The sequence below is a fragment of the Thermobia domestica genome, chromosome 1 (genome assembly GCF_964235325.1).
Source record: "Thermobia domestica chromosome 1, izTheDome1.hap1.1, whole genome shotgun sequence".
In the NCBI taxonomy this organism is placed as follows: Eukaryota; Metazoa; Arthropoda; class Insecta; order Zygentoma; family Lepismatidae; genus Thermobia; species Thermobia domestica.
In genome coordinates, this window is record NC_137454.1 from 234991804 (window position 1) to 235009405 (window position 17602).

The 17602-nt window shown below is 36.8% G+C and overlaps 1 protein-coding gene across 2 annotated transcripts in view; it reads right to left on the reverse strand.

Moving 5' to 3' along the window:
- Window positions 1–13903: 13903 nt before the first annotated feature.
- LOC145694677 (uncharacterized) overlaps window positions 13904–17602 on the reverse strand; it is a 347807-nt gene continuing 344108 nt past the window's right edge. For both annotated transcript variants that reach the window (XM_081771175.1, XM_081771185.1), the window contains exon 2: window positions 13904–17352. In XM_081771175.1, coding sequence (XP_081627301.1) covers window positions 14956–17352 — 2397 coding nt within the window. In that variant the 3' untranslated portion in view covers window positions 13904–14955. The remainder of the gene's footprint in view (window positions 17353–17602) is intronic.

The following is a 17602-nucleotide window of genomic DNA, read 5'->3' on the forward strand; positions in this document are numbered from 1 at the left end:
GCACGGTGACAGGGTGCATTATCGTCGTGGAACGGCCAGTTTTTCGCACGCCACAGATCCGGTCACTTTCGCCGAATGTCCTCCCTCAGACACCTTAAAATTTAGCAGTAGAACTCGCTATTGACAGTCTGACACCTATGGAAGAATTCGTGATGCACAATGCCGCGAGTGTCGAAAAAGATGATGCGCATGCATTGGTAGAGCTGCGGACCTGTCTCGCCTTTCCGGTCGCGGGTATGATAATCTCTTCTACTGTGAAGGCCTTTCCTCGTACCCGTACAGCCAAGTTTCGTCACCGGTAATGCTCGACATCAAAGATGGGTCATCTACGGCAAGCTGACGCAGTTCTTGGCAGACTTTGACGCGGTGTTCCTTCTGTTCCTGGATCAGTAGCCTGGGAACGAACTTGGCAGCAACACGGCATGTATGTTCAAATCACAAATGAGGATTGCCTGACTGTACCGTATGATACACCAACAATGGCAGCAATGTTATGGATTTTTCTCCGGTGATCTTCATGCAGAAGTTACCGAATGATTTCAACACTTTCGGGTGTTGTGCTCGTTAAAGGTCGTCCTGATCTCTCGTTTTCCAATGGTGTTCTTTCGCTCTTCAAGCGGACATGCAATTCCAAATACCTTGAACGACTCATTTCAGATCGCTGTACACTTGCTGAATCATGTCAAGCGTCTCTGTGGCGGATTTGCCCAGTTTCGCAGAGAATTTCACGTTCACTACTTGTTCTAATTTGCTGTCCATGATAAAATAGCAAACATGGAAATGCACATGGTCAGAACAGTACCAGCTGCGCAGCTCCTGATGTACACAAGAACACGTCTCTTGTCACACTGATTATGAAGGTCGGTGCTCCCTGTGCTGTGCGCGCATCTTACTCTGCCATCTGTTGGCGTGTTACAGAACAAGAAAATTTTTGATATCTCCTCGTAACTCTGGCTTGTTTTACTACAACACTTAACAATTTGTAAACTGGAACCTAGAGGAAGCGGAACTCACCTAAAGAATAAACTACATATATAAAGAAGTTGAATCCTGTCCTATCCTAATTATATAAAACTACATGAACTCACTCACTGACAAAATAATGAGTACACTCGGCTGATGTGGAAAGTTGATATTTAGCTTTTTGGGCCTAACCCACAGAATATTGTCATAAGTGAATATTTTTAATTTCTAGGAGGTCTAAAGGTGGATGAAAAAATTCGCCGTGTTATTTAAATGGGCCTTTTATGGACTTATAATCTAATGTGTTAGGTACTTGGAATTGGAATAAAAACTTGGAATTCTGAATGCTTGTACGTTTTTGTTAGAGTTACCTAAGTAAATCACCAAAAATTAAAAAAGTCCAAGTTTAGTGGGGTCTTTTGGGCAATTAAAAAGTCTTCCCCATGTTATATACTCCCGAAATTATTGGGCACTTCCTAGTGCTACAATGATTGCATTCGGCAAGATTGTACCTTTTCGGAACTAACCCACAGGAAAATTGCCAAAAGTGGACATTTTTAGTTTTTATGAAATCTAAAGGAGAGGAAGAAATTTCCCATGTTATTTAAATGGACCTTTTTGGTCTATAATCTCATGTTTTAGGTAGAATTTATGCTTGTACGTTTTCTATAGGATTATTTAACAAAATCACTAAAATTAAAAAAAAAAAATCCAAATTTAGAATGGTTTTATGGAAAACTGAAAAATCTTTCCCAAGTTATATATATGGAACATCTTCTTGACCCCAAAGTGTTTAGGCACTTCCAGCAGGATTAGGATGATGAAATTTGGCATGAATGTAGCCTTCTAGGGCTAATCCACAGAAAAATTGTCAAAAGTGAATATTTTTGATTGAGCATATTTTTGGACCTGTAATCCCATTTTTAGATACCTAGAATTAGAACAAAAAATTGACATTCGGTAGGATTTAGGGTTTAAGAGGTGCGAGGCCATAGGCCGAGCTAAATCGGATATAAGGGAACGTGTTCGTTAAATTATTTTGCGATATTACGATATTGTTAATGTGCACGGTTATTATTATCTTACACTGAGAAAAAAATTGTAGGTGGCGTACTTAAAAAGATAGGTTACATACGTAATTCCTGTTTTTGGACTTAACGTACAGCAGACATATAACCGAAAACGCATGTTTTATAATACTTTCTGTATAAGTGTTCCATCTATACGTACTTTCAGTATGAAACAATGTAAGCGGTCAGGATCTCACATACAAATGGACGTATATAACATATAGCTGACGAATGTAACATAAGTATATTCATGTGATATACGGAAAACTGTTAGATGTCAGACATCCTGCAACGGCATGATGTAACATCTAAGGGCAGTGCCTATGTAGCATACGGATAACGTATGCTCCGTACTGATTTGTGTAGTAAGCAAGAGGATACCGTATATTTGTACAATATACCGCTGTCCGGAGAACGGATTTTTCTCTGTGTATGTTGTCATTATGGCAGTTACTGTCACATAAAAGATGCGAGGCCGTACGCCGAGCTAATACTGGGATCTGTGGGCGAAGCCTCCAGCCTGCCAATGGCTCGCCTTATATATATATATATATATATATATATATATATATATATATATATATATATATATATATATATATAAAGTGGTCTTGTGTGAGATTGTCACGGGAAATCGACTAAACAGTTTGAAATGAATTTTTAGATATAGTTATCAAATACTTTTAACTGGATTTTTATCATGTTACAATAATTAAAATACATATTCCATAAAAACATTTTGAAAAATAATATTAATCAACTTCAACAAAAGCGCTAGAAAGCAGAAAATAACAATAACAAAAAAAAAACACTTAAAAGCAGCAAATAATTACTATAATCATGGCCGGATCCAGGGTTTTTGAAGGAGTGTGCACCAATAACTACCACTACATTTGATTTAAATTTTTAAGTTTTTAAATGCCTTTAGGCATTTTTGGTGCGAATGAGGAATATTACTTTCTTCAGTGAATCCTTTTCGTTCGACTTTCAGAAAATCGATTTAAACTGTTGCTTTTGCAAAACTAAGCTTTTCTTAAAGCCTCAAACAGATACGTGACAGCAGAAAGTTTCGGAAAATGTTGCTTTTTCACTGCTAGGCTCTCATTTTAGATAGTGTATATTTAGCGTGTAGTGTCTATGTGCTCTGGTGCACCCACTTAAATCCAGCCCTGTATAAAATTTTGAACTCTAGGCCAAGCTAGTAAATTAGTGCCTCTAAAATAACGTTCAAATTATTTTATATTAGTCATTAATTTAATTGGCTTTGCACAGGCATCAAAATTATTACAGATAACATATTTAATTATTTTATGCTTTAAAGCATTTTATTTTCTACTTTTTAGTGCGCCTAACTTTGCTTTTTGTAAAAAAGAAAGCTTTTATTTTATGATTTTTAGTGCCTTTTTGAAGTTGGGTATTTTTATTTTGACTTTAGTTTTTCCACTTTTTCTTTAACCCAGTAATTTAGATATATACCAAAACTAAAGATAAGACACTAACTTCCTATAAAGTGGGTTGACCTACCCCTACGAAACACATGTGAAGTAATGTATAATTTTAAATCGATCTAGGTGTTACGGAGTTATACATGAACATATAGCCTGCACGGTATTACGCTGTTGCTGTTGAGCTGTTGAAGACTTTTCATGGTCTAGCTCCAAAGACTGTCATCAGATTGTGATAAAATTTATGTGGAACCTGCGAAAATCATACTCTTTGAAGCTGAAGGAAACAATGAAAATCGGTACATGTATGTTGAAGTTATGAAGTATAGAATGAAATCGGTTAATTATCAGCCGTTGAGGAGTTTCATGGTCTTACTCCAAAGAATATCAGCAGATCCTCATGAAATTTACAAGACCACCAAGCAAGTATATTCTTTCTCAAGCACAAATCATCATCATAATTGGTGCGACGAGTCGAGGTTATGCCCAAAAATGTCAGTCAAGTCGTTTTACAACTGATTCTATGGTTTGTATTTAACAACAGGTCCTATAACTAGTAGACATATAGTAACTTGACTAAATATTACATTATAAATGCATAATTACATTATTATGTAATAGTAATCAGCGGCGCAAATCTGTCTTCAACATTGGGGGGACAAGTAAGTCTTTTTTTTTTTTTTTTTTTTTTTTTTTGGTTGTTGTTAAGCGATGCTCAAAATAGATATTTGTGAAGTTGAAAAACAATTCTGTGGAGGATCAGAGAGCAGAGTTGTCTTCAACATTGGGAGGCAGGCAGATTCGAGGCGTATTCTGGGGAGACCAATTTCATCTCACTTTCCTTTGTGACAATCGGACAGAAAATCATCACATTTTTTCCCAAAAAACACATTTCAAACCAGATTATTGGGGGGACAGTTCCCCCAGTTTCAAGATTGGAGGAGACATGTCCCCCTCATCCCCTCGGGATGTGCGCCAGTGATAGTAATAGTAACCAATATTAAGTCATGTTGCATGTTTATATTGGTATTCTGTATATTTATTCTCAAAAATAGTTCTACAGATTTTATTATTATTGCGGAGATAAAATGTTAACATCCTGTTCGGGCAAACCGATGCGAACCTCATGAATGACACCACTGATTATGCGTGAAATACATACATTAAAATCAATTAATTACGGCTTTCATATTCCATTCATTGAGATATTTCATGATCTAGTTCCGAACATTCTCATTACGTCCTGATAAAATTTATGTGGAACTATTTAGAAGGTATCTCTTTAAAACAAAAAAACAATAATCAAAATGGGTACACATGTTGATGTTATGCATAAACATACCTGGTATATATATATATACCGGGTGCCTCAAAATAAAGTATTCACACTTTGAACTGTCTTAGACTTTTTCTTTTAACCAGCAAGGTTAAATTTCTGAGAAAAAGTAATGTTTCTTCCTCAATAGATGGCAGCGGAATCGTTGGCCTAGTTGCGCAACCCAGTTAGTGGCAAGAGAGCAACATCAACATGATGGACGGATGTTTGAGCTTTGAAGAGCGGATACAAATTATTAAAAGGTGCTAGAGGTTCAGAGACAGTGGAGACGTAAGTGTGAAACTGCTTTACCTTCAAGGGTAAAAATTACACATCTACGATAGAAATTCGAGATTCATGGAATAGTATATGATGTGAAGAAAGGCCGATCAGGGTGAACTCGCTCGGCTACAAGTGCTGAATCTTGATTTGCGTTGCTTGAATTGTTTCAGCGTTCACCTAAAAAATCTTCAAAGCAAAGGTCACTTGAGAGCAGTATAAGTGTTAGTAATGCACTATACATACTGACGAAAGGTAAGTTGCCTGTATACATTCCTAGTCTTGTGAAACAGCTAAGTTAAGGCGATTCAGATCGCAGGAAACAATTTTGCGGATGGATACAGGAGATGAATATAGGGGGTCTACGTGAACTGAGGTTTATGAGTAGGATTATTCGGTCAGATGAAGAACAATTCAAATTTGATGGAACTGTCAATACGTATAACTATGTAGGCTACTTGGCTGAAGATAATCCCCACATTACAGTTGAAAAAGCTGCTAATTTGCACGATGTATATGCGTGGTGTGGTTTGTCTCGGAGGGGACTCATTAGACCTTTCCTTTCTGACGGTACTGTAACTGAAGTAAAGTACCTAATAATGCTTGGTTATTCAATTTTCTCTGTCATTCGTGCAATGTACTGCACTGATAATTTTTATGATCAACGAGATGGCGCCTCGCCTCCCTGTTATAGGGATGAGCGAGTATACTTGAATCAAACTATTGGGACGTACTTACAAGCTCTACATACTGATATGGTAAGATCTCCACTAATAATCTGCAAAGTAGTGATGTACTAACTTTAGTCAAAACCGTACAATGATTATGGCATTGAGTTTACTTTTGAACTGTAGGACAAGCGGAAACGAAGGAAAGCTATTTGCGTGCATCCATACAACTAAAACTGTCTCATACTCTTTAATTTGAGCCTAAAAACAACTATGTACACCTCAACAAAGTGATAATATAAAGAAATAAAACTGCTACATTCATTTATGTACACCCGGTACTGTATACTGATCTTGCATCGTTTGGTCCAATCCTAGTTTAGCCTAATCAACCATCTCATACAGTTATGCAAAGGCGGATCTAGAAGGTGAAAATTAAGGGGGGCGGCAGCCAAAATCCAGACTATGGTAGGTATATCATGAGATTACTATAAACTTCAAAAAATATATAAAAAATAGCTTAAATTATTTTTGTCTCTAAAAGACTGGGGCCTAGGCTCCCCCGGCCCCGGCCTAGATCCGCCACTGCAGCTATGACATGTACATGATAAAATTTATGTCCACGATTTTAGGTGAAATAAGGATCCTCGTTTTGCTCAATCCTCGTTTCACTTAAATGGCGGACAATAATAAATTTCGTAAGTGAGGGAAATTACAACCTTCTTTATTTTCTCGATTTTAATTCGCGTTTTAGCCAATTAGAGCGTTAAAATACACAAGTAAGGATGGCAATTGAATTGGTGGAGTGGAATTTCAAGTGGAACACACAACTCTTCCAGCACCATCCAAACGTATTCAGATTTATTAAATAAATGAAACATGAGCAAGCGGAGTAGAGATTGTCGAGGATTCTCAAATTCAGTTATTAAGATATATCTCAAGGAAGAAAAAAAGTTGCAACGGGTTGATATATAAAATAGCTTATTGTTATCTATTTACTGCTGGATGAAAGACCTTTAACTATTCCCCACAACCACTTGTTTTGGGCAATTCTTTTTCGTATTATTCTGCAATGCTTCTTGATTTCGTCATACTATCTTCTAAATCGTTTCTTGTATCTTGATATCCAGTCAAGAATTGCTTTAGTCTGTCGATCATCATTTCTTTTTGCAACATGTTGAGTCCACTGCTTTAGTGTCTTTATTTTCATAACATCCATCACTGCTATCAGTTTTTTGATCCATGTGATTTTTCCCTATCTTTGCGAGTGATTTCTAACATGCATCTTTCCATGCTTCTTTGTGTGTAGTTTGCAGACGGTGAATGTCTGATTTTGTCCATATCGACATTTCCGATCCATAAGTCAAAACAGGTAAAATATGTTCATGGAAAATTTTACGCTTTAGATTTACAGTATTAGTAGTTCGCTTTCAACATCAAGCTGTTTCCGCCGAAAAGCTCCTTTTTTAATGTTGTCATCCATCGATATATATTCAGTTATATATACAACGTTCTACTTTAACTTTCCGCGATTTTGTTTCGAGGATAAGGACATTAACATGTAGTGCTTTCCAAGTGTAACACTCCGATTTTGGTAAAATTTGGCAGGTAGATACTACATATGAAATAAACGAATACGTGTTTTTTTAATTTTCTGCGGAAAAACGGTTTTAGGGGCCAAAAGGCCCCACCCAAAATTTTGAAAATCGACTCCCGAAAGTCAAGAAGAAGTAAATCGAAGTGAATGAAATTGTGCAGAGATATTGTAGACGTAAAATGAGGGAATATGTGTTTCGTATTTTCCTGGAAAAAACGGTTGCGTAGGGCACGGACCCCTCCAAACCTTTGATCACGAAATATCAAAAGTGCTAGTAACGGTATGTTAGAAGTGCCTAAAGAACATGAAGAATTGCAACTAAACATTGTGTATTGAAAATACGCAAAAAAATAAATGAATACGTTTTTTTTTAATTTTCTGCGGGAAAACGATTTTGGGGGGCAGAAGCCCCACCCAAAATTTTGAAAATTGATGCCCAAACGTCAAGAAGGGTGAACCGAAGTAAATGAAATTGTGCACAGATATTGTAACGTAAGATGAGGGAATACGTGTTTCGTATTTTCCTGAAAGAAAGAATGCTAGGGTGGACCGAAGCGTTGGGTGGCGGAAGCAATGTACCGAAGCGAATGAAATTGTGTGTAGGTATATGTAAAATAAGGCCTTTCGTATTTCACAAGTGTCCCCATCCGATTTCTTCAAATTTCGCATATCAACAGTAAGCACAAACAGTACAGCGTGTTTTATAGTATTTCGGGAGGCGCCTTTAACCCTTACAATGTTTTCCCGCATAAACAAAAACACGTGTCGATTTATTTCCTATTTACTGTTGAAATGCGAAATTTGAAGCAAATCGGATGGGACACTTGGGAAACATGAAAGGAATTATTTTACATATACAATATCTACACACAATTTCATTTGCTTCCCTCCACTGCTCCCTGCGCTACTACGGGCATATTCACTTCTTTTCGGAGGGGCCTTGGCCTCAACACTGTTTTTCACACAAACTAAACACATGTGTTCTTTTATTTTATTTTTTTTTTTTTTTTTGCCAATTGTCCCTACACAAAGTTTCGTTGCAATTCTTTAGGTTCTTCTGACATACTGTTAGTAGCACTTTTGATATTTCGTAATCCAAGTTTTGGAAGGATCCGTGCCCCACCCAACTGCTTTTTCTAGGAACATACGAAACACGTATTCTCTCATTTTACGTGTTTCCCACAATTTTATTCACTTTGGTTTACTTCTTCTTGACTTTCGGGCGTCAACTTTCCACATTTTGGGTGGGGACTTTTGTTCCCTAAAACCGTTTTTCCACAGAAAGTAAAAAACATATTCGTTTATTTTATGGGTAGTATCTACCTGCCAAATTTTATCAAAATCGGAGTGTTACACTTATGAAGTGTTACATGTAAGGAAGATGGTGATGGTAAGTGTTCCCATACAATCGACTGGAACATTTATTCTAATTAACTGAATGTAATAAGTAGTTATATATCAGTGTTTATTGGTTACCGGTGAAACGCCACCTATAACGATGTAAACGGTTATATATTGTTAGAGAGGGAAATTATTATTTTTTTGCCCAGTGTACTTTTAGGCTGTGCTATTATTTGTTTATAACTTAATAGGTAAGTACCTATGTATATGCAAATTTGTTTATTATTTTTATATACTTTCTGTACTTTCAAAAGCATTCGTATACAGTACAATGGCTATAGGAATAAGATGTAGAACTGAAAAGACCCTTTCAGCAATAGTTATGCGGCGTTTAAGATTCAGTATTCTAACAATTTTACAATTTTACTTGACTAGATCTTATTTGTGGTTTTGTGAAAGCTTTCGCGTTTAGTTCAAGAGATTCGGATTCGATTCTCCGTGAGACCTCATAGAGTTGAATCTCAGATAAACTCGTGATTTACTTCTCATATAGTCTCGATGCCATAATATTAACGTTAAAAACCTGTGTCAGAGAAAATATCACCAAGCAATATAAGTAAGTAAATTATATCTGAAGTTTTCTTGAAGCTTTCAGGCGTTCCTGCACAGAAAGGCAAATATAGTGTTCTTATTGGACATTTCTGGACAGAGTATAGACATGTGATGAGAAGTGGGTCCTGTACGAAGCTCCACGGAGCCATCATCATTGGTAAGCATCTCATGAACCGGTTAAAAAACAGCCAAAACCAGCACTGTACCAGAAGAAGGTCCTCCTGTGTATTTGGTGGGCTGTTCGCGGCATCGTGTATCGGGAACTGTTACCATTAATGAAAGTGCTACTGTAAGCAGTTGAGTCGTGTTAAAAAAAAAAAACTCAAAACTCTAGTCTTCTGAATCGCAAAGCTCTACGTGCCTAGGATGACACAGGACATCATTCTACGCCTTGGATAGGAAACACTATTGCATCCATCATACTCCCCGGCCTCTGCACTGTCCGATTATCACCTGTTCCATTCCTTTGATAATAACCTTAGAGAATGCCAGTTGAAATCTGTAGTAGAGGTGCAAACTGCACTTGATACCTTCTTCGTCTCACCGCCCACCAAGTTCTACCGCGATGGAATTCATGACCTTCCAAAACGTTGGCAGAAGGTCATCGATGCTGATGGGGAGTATTTTTGATCTTCCAGATATGTCTTAGGTGACATATCGATGTTCGAAAATGGTGTGGGAATAAGCGACAGAACTTTCTTGGTTACCATTATATTACAGTATATATATTAAAAATGAAATATTTTCTATACGTGATACGTTTGAGTCTTGTTTTAAGAACGAGTCAGACATTTTACTAGTGTTACATCCCATTTTCAAGAGACATGGTTTTTCAAAGACAAATGAGGGGTCTATTAAGAGAGGGATATATGTCATCAAGATTAGAAATGGAAATAAATTTAGTTTTCTAAAGCATCGTTTTGCGTCATAATTTGTATAATAAAGGATCATCTTTTTACTTCTTAATTTATTGCTAGGTAAATTATGCAAAAGGAAAAATAGCAATGTAAATAGCATTTATTACGAAATTCATGGTATAATGTTTGTAGTATAGCCAAATGGAGAAATCAATATAGTGCATCAATAAATTTTAACATGGCTTACATACTTTTGCCTAAGTGTAAATCATGTTCACAGGTTTGATATCTTTTAATTTCAGGGATGATATGGGTCGTCCATGTGAATAGAGTAGTGATATTTCTTCAAAAAGTGTAGTCGCAAAGGATAATCAACCATGAGATCTATTCTGGTTTTGGAGCGACGAAATGACATCTTTTTGAAGAATTTCATGTCAAAATGGGTGTATTTGAAAACGTGTGTGCTTGGTAGTGTTGTATCATAATTCACAGCAGTTATGTTCGTGATATGAAAGCTAACACCTGATATTGCAACATCACTCTGTACTATTTTACTATCTAACTGTTGGTACCTCTTCTACTGCCATACAAGACACCATCAGAAAGTGGCATATCTCCTTCTCTCACTCAAAAATGCTGCTGAGGACTTATTCATGAACTCAGAATATCTACTGCGGAAAACGCGGGAGCTATGTCACATGGCTGTAGTCCACATGTTATATGACATATAGCAGTAGAAGGCTAGAACTAGCAAAAACTAAAATTTTCAAGATCTGTAGCATAGTAGACCCCTCAAATGTTGAAATTTAACGACAATATTTGTCACGATTTATTTTATTATGTGGATCATTTCATAAATAATGTATAGCTTGGTAAAATTGTGTGTCCACCCAATGCAATGATATGGTGCAACCGCAGCAAACCTTGCGCCATTTAAACTTCAGTTTATGAGGCAGCAGATATGTACTTGTAAGCTCTGTAGTGCATACGTATTGGCCGCGACACGTGTTGAAAATGGAGGCTGCAGATGTTTCGGGTACTATATCTGTTAACAATCAAAGGTCGTACATTAAAATTGATATCTTACCTCGCAAAATTCGACAGAAATCTACAGTGCTTTCCGTAAAGTTTATGGTGAGTTAACAGTATACAGTACCTTCTCGTTAGACTACTTGTTGTTGTATTGGTTGTGCAATCGTAGACGATCAGGAAGCGCTGAAGTCATGAATTGATGAGTGAGGTATGCAGCTTGTGGCAAATGCTCTACTATAAGAGGATCACCGTGCAGGAACTTCCTAAAACCAGATAAATTCCTCCGACATATACCGAATTCTGACAAACTTTTTTTAAAAGGAGGAAGCTCCTTTGTACTAAATTTATCTCCTACTTGTTGACTCTGAACATAAGCAAACATACCTAAAAAATGCAACCCTGCTGAAACAAACATTCCATTTTGAGTGTAATTTGTTCTTGAATCGAATTGTTCTTATTGATGAAATGGAGGTAAGAGATTTTGAGCCGGAGTTCAAAATAACAAATCAAAGAGTGAAGAGCTCCATCTTGCCCAGGAAAAATAAAATGTCGACTATCTCAATCAAAGGCCAAACAAATATTGATTTTATTTACAATCACCTTGGAATAAATCAAAACAGAGCTCCATGTGGAAGAAGTTGATTTCTTGCAAAAACTAAGCAAAAAAATGCACAAAACTTGACCTGAGTTGCTCGAAGCTAGACCACTCATTTTCCACTCTACATTCATTCGACAGCACTTCTGGAATGTCCTGAATAAAAAAGCTATGCGAATAAGTTTATGAAATGCTACCATATACAGTCTACAATCCGGACATAAGTTCATCGCACTTAGAAATATTCCCAAAATTGAAACAATCTGTGCTTGGGTTTCGTTTTCCATCTTTAGAAGAGCTTTCTACCGCTGCCATTTGAGTCATTTAACAGATGAAAACAAAATGGCGTCTTGGATGGAATATTGAAGCTATTCGGATGTTGGGACAGTCCTTGAGAAGTAAAAAGATTACATTAAAAATTTGTAAAGAAACATGAAATAAAATACCCGTTTGGCTCAGGGAGACGGAAGGTTTGTAAAGAGATATTATTTTTTTTAAAAAAATGTAAAACACGAGTAAATAAAAATTTGTGTGCATTTTATGGAAAGACCCTCGTACTTTAATTTTTTATTCGCTCCTGATACGTATACGATGCATCAGCGTTTGAAATCAGCTTTTGCAATATGATGTAACGTGTAAGCCTCGTGAGCATGCGAGAAATCTGTACCCTTAATTTTCTCAGAATCAGTAATAATAGGCCACTAGATCTGGATGGCAGGAAGGTCCCTTTATTCGACTTATTCTTACGAACTACGTGTATCACAAATACCACACGTGCTTTCTTTCTTCACGTCAAAGTAGAGAGGCACTGTTGTTAAAAGTGTTGAGAGTACGATGGTTTAACTTCACTTTTACTTTTAGATTATTATTACTTTCTCCGTACAGAAATGTTACTATATATTGTGATAAAACATGTAACGTATTTTTCAGTCACTTTGCATTAAAAGAGATTCTCTGTTTTAGTGAAAGTCTCTGTATTTTGTGAGATTCTTTGCATAAAGTGAGATTTTCTGAACATAATGAGATTTTTCTGTATTTAATAAAATTATGTATATTTAGTGAAATTCTCTGTATTTTGTAGGACTCTGTATTTTGTGAGATTGCTCAGGGTGGTAGTAAATTAAATACCTATATTTAATTTAGATTATCTTAGAAACTAGCATCAGCTCTAGTTGGCGTGTAATACTGTTTACTAATGTGGGGTTTACCACTTATAATTTCAGAAGTTGATCCAGTGAAAACCGCAAAATGGCTGGTGTATACAGTGTAGAGAACAAAGCTAAGATTGTCGACAGGTATGTAGTTTAGAGGTCGGTGGTGCAAGTGCAGAGATGGTAGAGGCAAGAGCGAGGTAGGAATGCAACGCTTACCTTTAAGGCAATAAACTGTTAAATGAAATTAATGACAATTGGTAACTCCCCCACTAATTTCAGTAAAAGCATGGCTTGATGACAATTCACTGGCAGATGGATTGGCCTGCTGGACACAACAGAATGGCTTGCACGCAGCCTCAATCTAACCCCATGCGACTTCTCCCTTTGGTATTGGGCTAAGGAAAAAATGTAAATTTAAAACCAAGGGATATCCGTGAAGTATTTGGAAATATTCCAGTTGAGATGCTAAGAAGAGCCGTGGATTCTGTTCCTAAAGGATTCCAGAAGTGTGTGGAAAACACTGGTGCATAAGTTGAAATGTAACTTAATAACCAAATAGTATCCCCTAATAATGTATTCAATGGAAGTAAAGCTGTGATAGGTTGTTTACTTTTGAAATACTCATATTTACTAATAGGAACTGACTTTATAACCACCCTGTAGATAAGAACACCAGTGATTAATGAATTGTCTAAGAAAGGATTTAATAATTACAAAGTTAAAAAATGAACTATTTTTATTTTAAAAATAGTTTTACGATATTAACAAAGTATAAGTTTAGCTTGTAACAAATAAATAAATGCAAATGCAGAATGTCTGGAAATTTCAGAAATTAATTCTACGATATGTACATGAGGCTAATGTTTGTATACCACTTTTACATTTTTTTCATTTGCAGTGTTTGGCACTGAGGGGTTTTGATTCGAAATCAAAACACATGCTTCATTAAAAAATTATGATCGTCAAATAGCTACATATGATGAAAACAACATTTAAGTCTATGAGTTGTAAATATTCTATGATACATATAAATAGTACGCCCTTTCAGTACAAATGTACAAATAAATGCTTGAATAACACTGCACTTGCAGCAGTGTGTCCACCCTAAACTTGAACAGGACCCAACAATAACAAACCGGAACAAATTCATTCAGTCTTTGGGAAGAGCAATTTATACCACACTTTCTAAAGGTAATATACTTGTATATTATAAGTATCACACATCGTGTCAAGTTAAACGAAATGAAGTCTGATCCTAACTTAAGCCTTCTTTGTAGAAAATGATTTTACACTGGCTTTGTGATTATGTTTTCTGCTCGATGTATCTAAACTAATACTAAAGATGCTTACAAAATCTGGAGCGAATGTTAAAATCTCATTGTGTAGAAGTCGATTGCCTCTATTCGAATGTCATGTTTCTCATGTGATCGATTAGGAAAATATAGTCTCTGCAAAAGAAAGCACAGCACAGATAACTTAAGAGGGAGCAAGTTGGAAGAAATTGGAAGAATTAAATTTTCAGTATTTACAAAATAGCTGATTGTTAGTAATCGTCATTCTGCTCTGATTAATGATCATCAGATTATAATCACGAATATTTTGATATAAGAAAAAATTTGAAATCTCAAGTATGTACAGTAAACATTCGGGATCTAGATCATCTCTTTGGCAGAGAATAACCACCGCAGTAGCTATTTAGGGTCTTTGTATCTTGTAGAGACAAAGAAATATGAACATATCTGAGAAAGTATGTTGAGAAGGCTGGCAGACATATGGAGCATGAATGTTTTTCTTATGAATTATCCATCGTTCCAGATTTTATAGACACCGTGTACGCTTTTTTTCAATTGTGAAAACAAACACTTGAATGATATCTCACACATATTTTCTTTACCTAAATTCACACACACACATACACGCGAAGGAGTGTATATTTGGTGGAGTTGAAGCTTTACTCAGTAATTTAATTTGCTCAAACTTAACAGTATTCACTATATTGTCTCTGTATTATTTGAAATTTGCGTCTTTCAGTTCTTCTTCTTGGGTCGCGTTCTGGCACCAAAAGGCAATCTATAATTTTCATCACTGTATGCTAAATCTTCAGATTCACTGCTACTGCTGCTACTACTACTGCTACTGCTACTGCTACTTGTATGAGTCTTTTGTGGTCTGTAAGTTTCTCGTTCGTACTTACTGGGATAGCTGTAATGATAATTATGTGATGTTGTTCGTGTTGGTGTCGCATATTCTACATTCAAAGGAGTTGTACTAGGTACTTCATTTTCCGTTAATGTAGTTCCAGCTTGTTCTTGGTTCTCTTCGGTCTGCTGTGATTCACTGCTGCTGTCCTCATACTCGCTACTGCTACTGTCGCTTTCATAACTGCTGCTAGAATCTGAAGAACTGCTTCCACTTTCGTATTCGTCATATCCACTGTCGTACTCCTCTTTATAATCTGGTTGCTTGTCTGACGTGAAAGTAACAGTAACTTTTGATTTAGGAGTTGAGTAAGTGGTTTCATATATTTTGAATCCGTTCTGGTAATACGTATTATGGTTCTTTTTGTTGTAACCTTCTGGAAGAACTGTTACAATCTTTTCTTCTTCATCATAATCCTCTTCTGCTGGTATGTCACCTCTTGTTGGACCTTTATTTCCTGAAGACTCTTTACCCGTGTTCGTCGCTGGTTTATTTGAAAGCGATGGGTAATAAAGGTCACCACCGCCTTGTGGTCTAATATCATGATAATCGTAATTGTTGTCTGGTAGCCTGTCATTATACTGAAGCTCATTGTCGGGATGTCTCACTACAGGGATAACATTAGCTTCCTGTCCCTCTTGGCCTTGATCACTTCCAGAGCCTCCAAACAACTGGAAGGAAACATATTTGGGTGGCTGATCTACAAAGCCCGTATTGCCTACATTAGATACGGATACATGTGGATTTTCAATAGGCCTTGCAGTGACGGAATTGTCTACACTTGATGCAGTTGTTGAATAAGATGAATAATCATTAAATACACTTGAAACTGTTGATGAAAAGTTTGGACCAAATTCATTCTTAATCGTTTGTAATACTGGTGAACTAGCACTACCGAACTGACCGTTAATGGGAGAAATACTTGGAGGATGAATTATTTCCTCAGTGTGTGATACTAAATGAGATCCTTGCACATCAATATGTGGAACATCATTATTCTGTCTGCTGCTCACATCGTTCACTGCTGATGAACTGTGCTGGAAAATATCACTCTGACTATAGCTAAGAGGCTGCTGAGATACTACTGGAACTGTCCCACTACCAGCTGCAATAGGCACTCCATAGCTATCTATGTAAAGCTGTCCACCTCCTAGTACGGGAGATTGGTATCCTAAGAATTGGCTAAGCCCGGGATTTACAGAATAACCTTGCAGGTTAACTGCTATTTCATGAGGAGACTTACCAATACTTGGTTGTGAGTGTGGATCTGTAGTAATTGGAATTTTCGGTGCTGTATGGGGATCTGGATCTGGGGCATAATATGTTGGGAAAGAATTTACTTGTTGATGACTAATGGCTGTCGAATGACTAAGGGAAGAAAGATCATGTTGAGGTCTAAAAGATTGTTCTTGATGAAGAATTTCTAAAGGATTCACTGATACTTCAGGTTGAACATGGAGTACTTCAGAGGATACTAGTGGAGTTTGAGGCAACTCTTGTGTAATATGTCCAATCTCTTGTACAGTTTGAGGTATTTCATATTCAGGTTCTGGTTCTTCGTGAACTTCATAACCATGCGATTGTTGAATAGTAACTGATGGTTCATCATCATGTAAAGAATCTAAATTTGGTTTACTACTATAGGTAATGTCAGCTGTAATTGGCTTCCCATAAGTTGGGTTAGGGTACGGCCCACTCCCACCAGAAGTTGATTGAAGTAGCTTCTGCTGTTGCTGTTGGAAGTGTGGATTATCAGCTGGACTCAAATTGGGTGCTGGAATAGTATAAATTGGTCCCTTATCACTGCCTAAATTTGGAGCTTCAAATTCGACAGGTGGCAGAGGACTTGATCCATGGAAGAAGTTCTGAACATTCGGCGTCTTCTGTTTCACTGGTTGCTGCTGTGGCTGTTGCTCGGTGAATGTGTATCCTTTCCATGGTCCTTTGGGTCCATGTGGACGCAGTGCTCCATGGTAATGGAAATGGTATTGCTGGTGTGCCTTCAGAGGTGGAGGATGTAAGAATGCAGGAGAATGGTGGTGGTGGTGATGAGATGGTCGTGCGTGTGTTAAGTGAATGTGAGGACTTCTGGTAACAATGAACTTTGTTGGTTCTTTGTAAAAAGGTTTAAAATGAGGTGGTGGATGAGGTGGTCGAGGTCCACGGAACTTAATTCTGTACTCTCCAAGTACAGAGGCCAGGAGGAACACAAGGACTACAGCTACCTGAAATGAAAAAGACATAACAAGTTATTAGTATTTGCTGATAGAAACAAAATTAAGAAATTAAATGTAAGACTTTAGATCTTTTGATAAATTTAAATATAAAACTCTCTGAAATCAAGGTTTATAGTGGTTTCCTAATCTTATCGAGTTGTGAACTTAACATAATAAAAGAGAGTGAAAATGAAACTATATCAAACTAAGTGAATTCATATTTCAAATGGTATTATTGATTCTTTTAAAGAAAATAGTT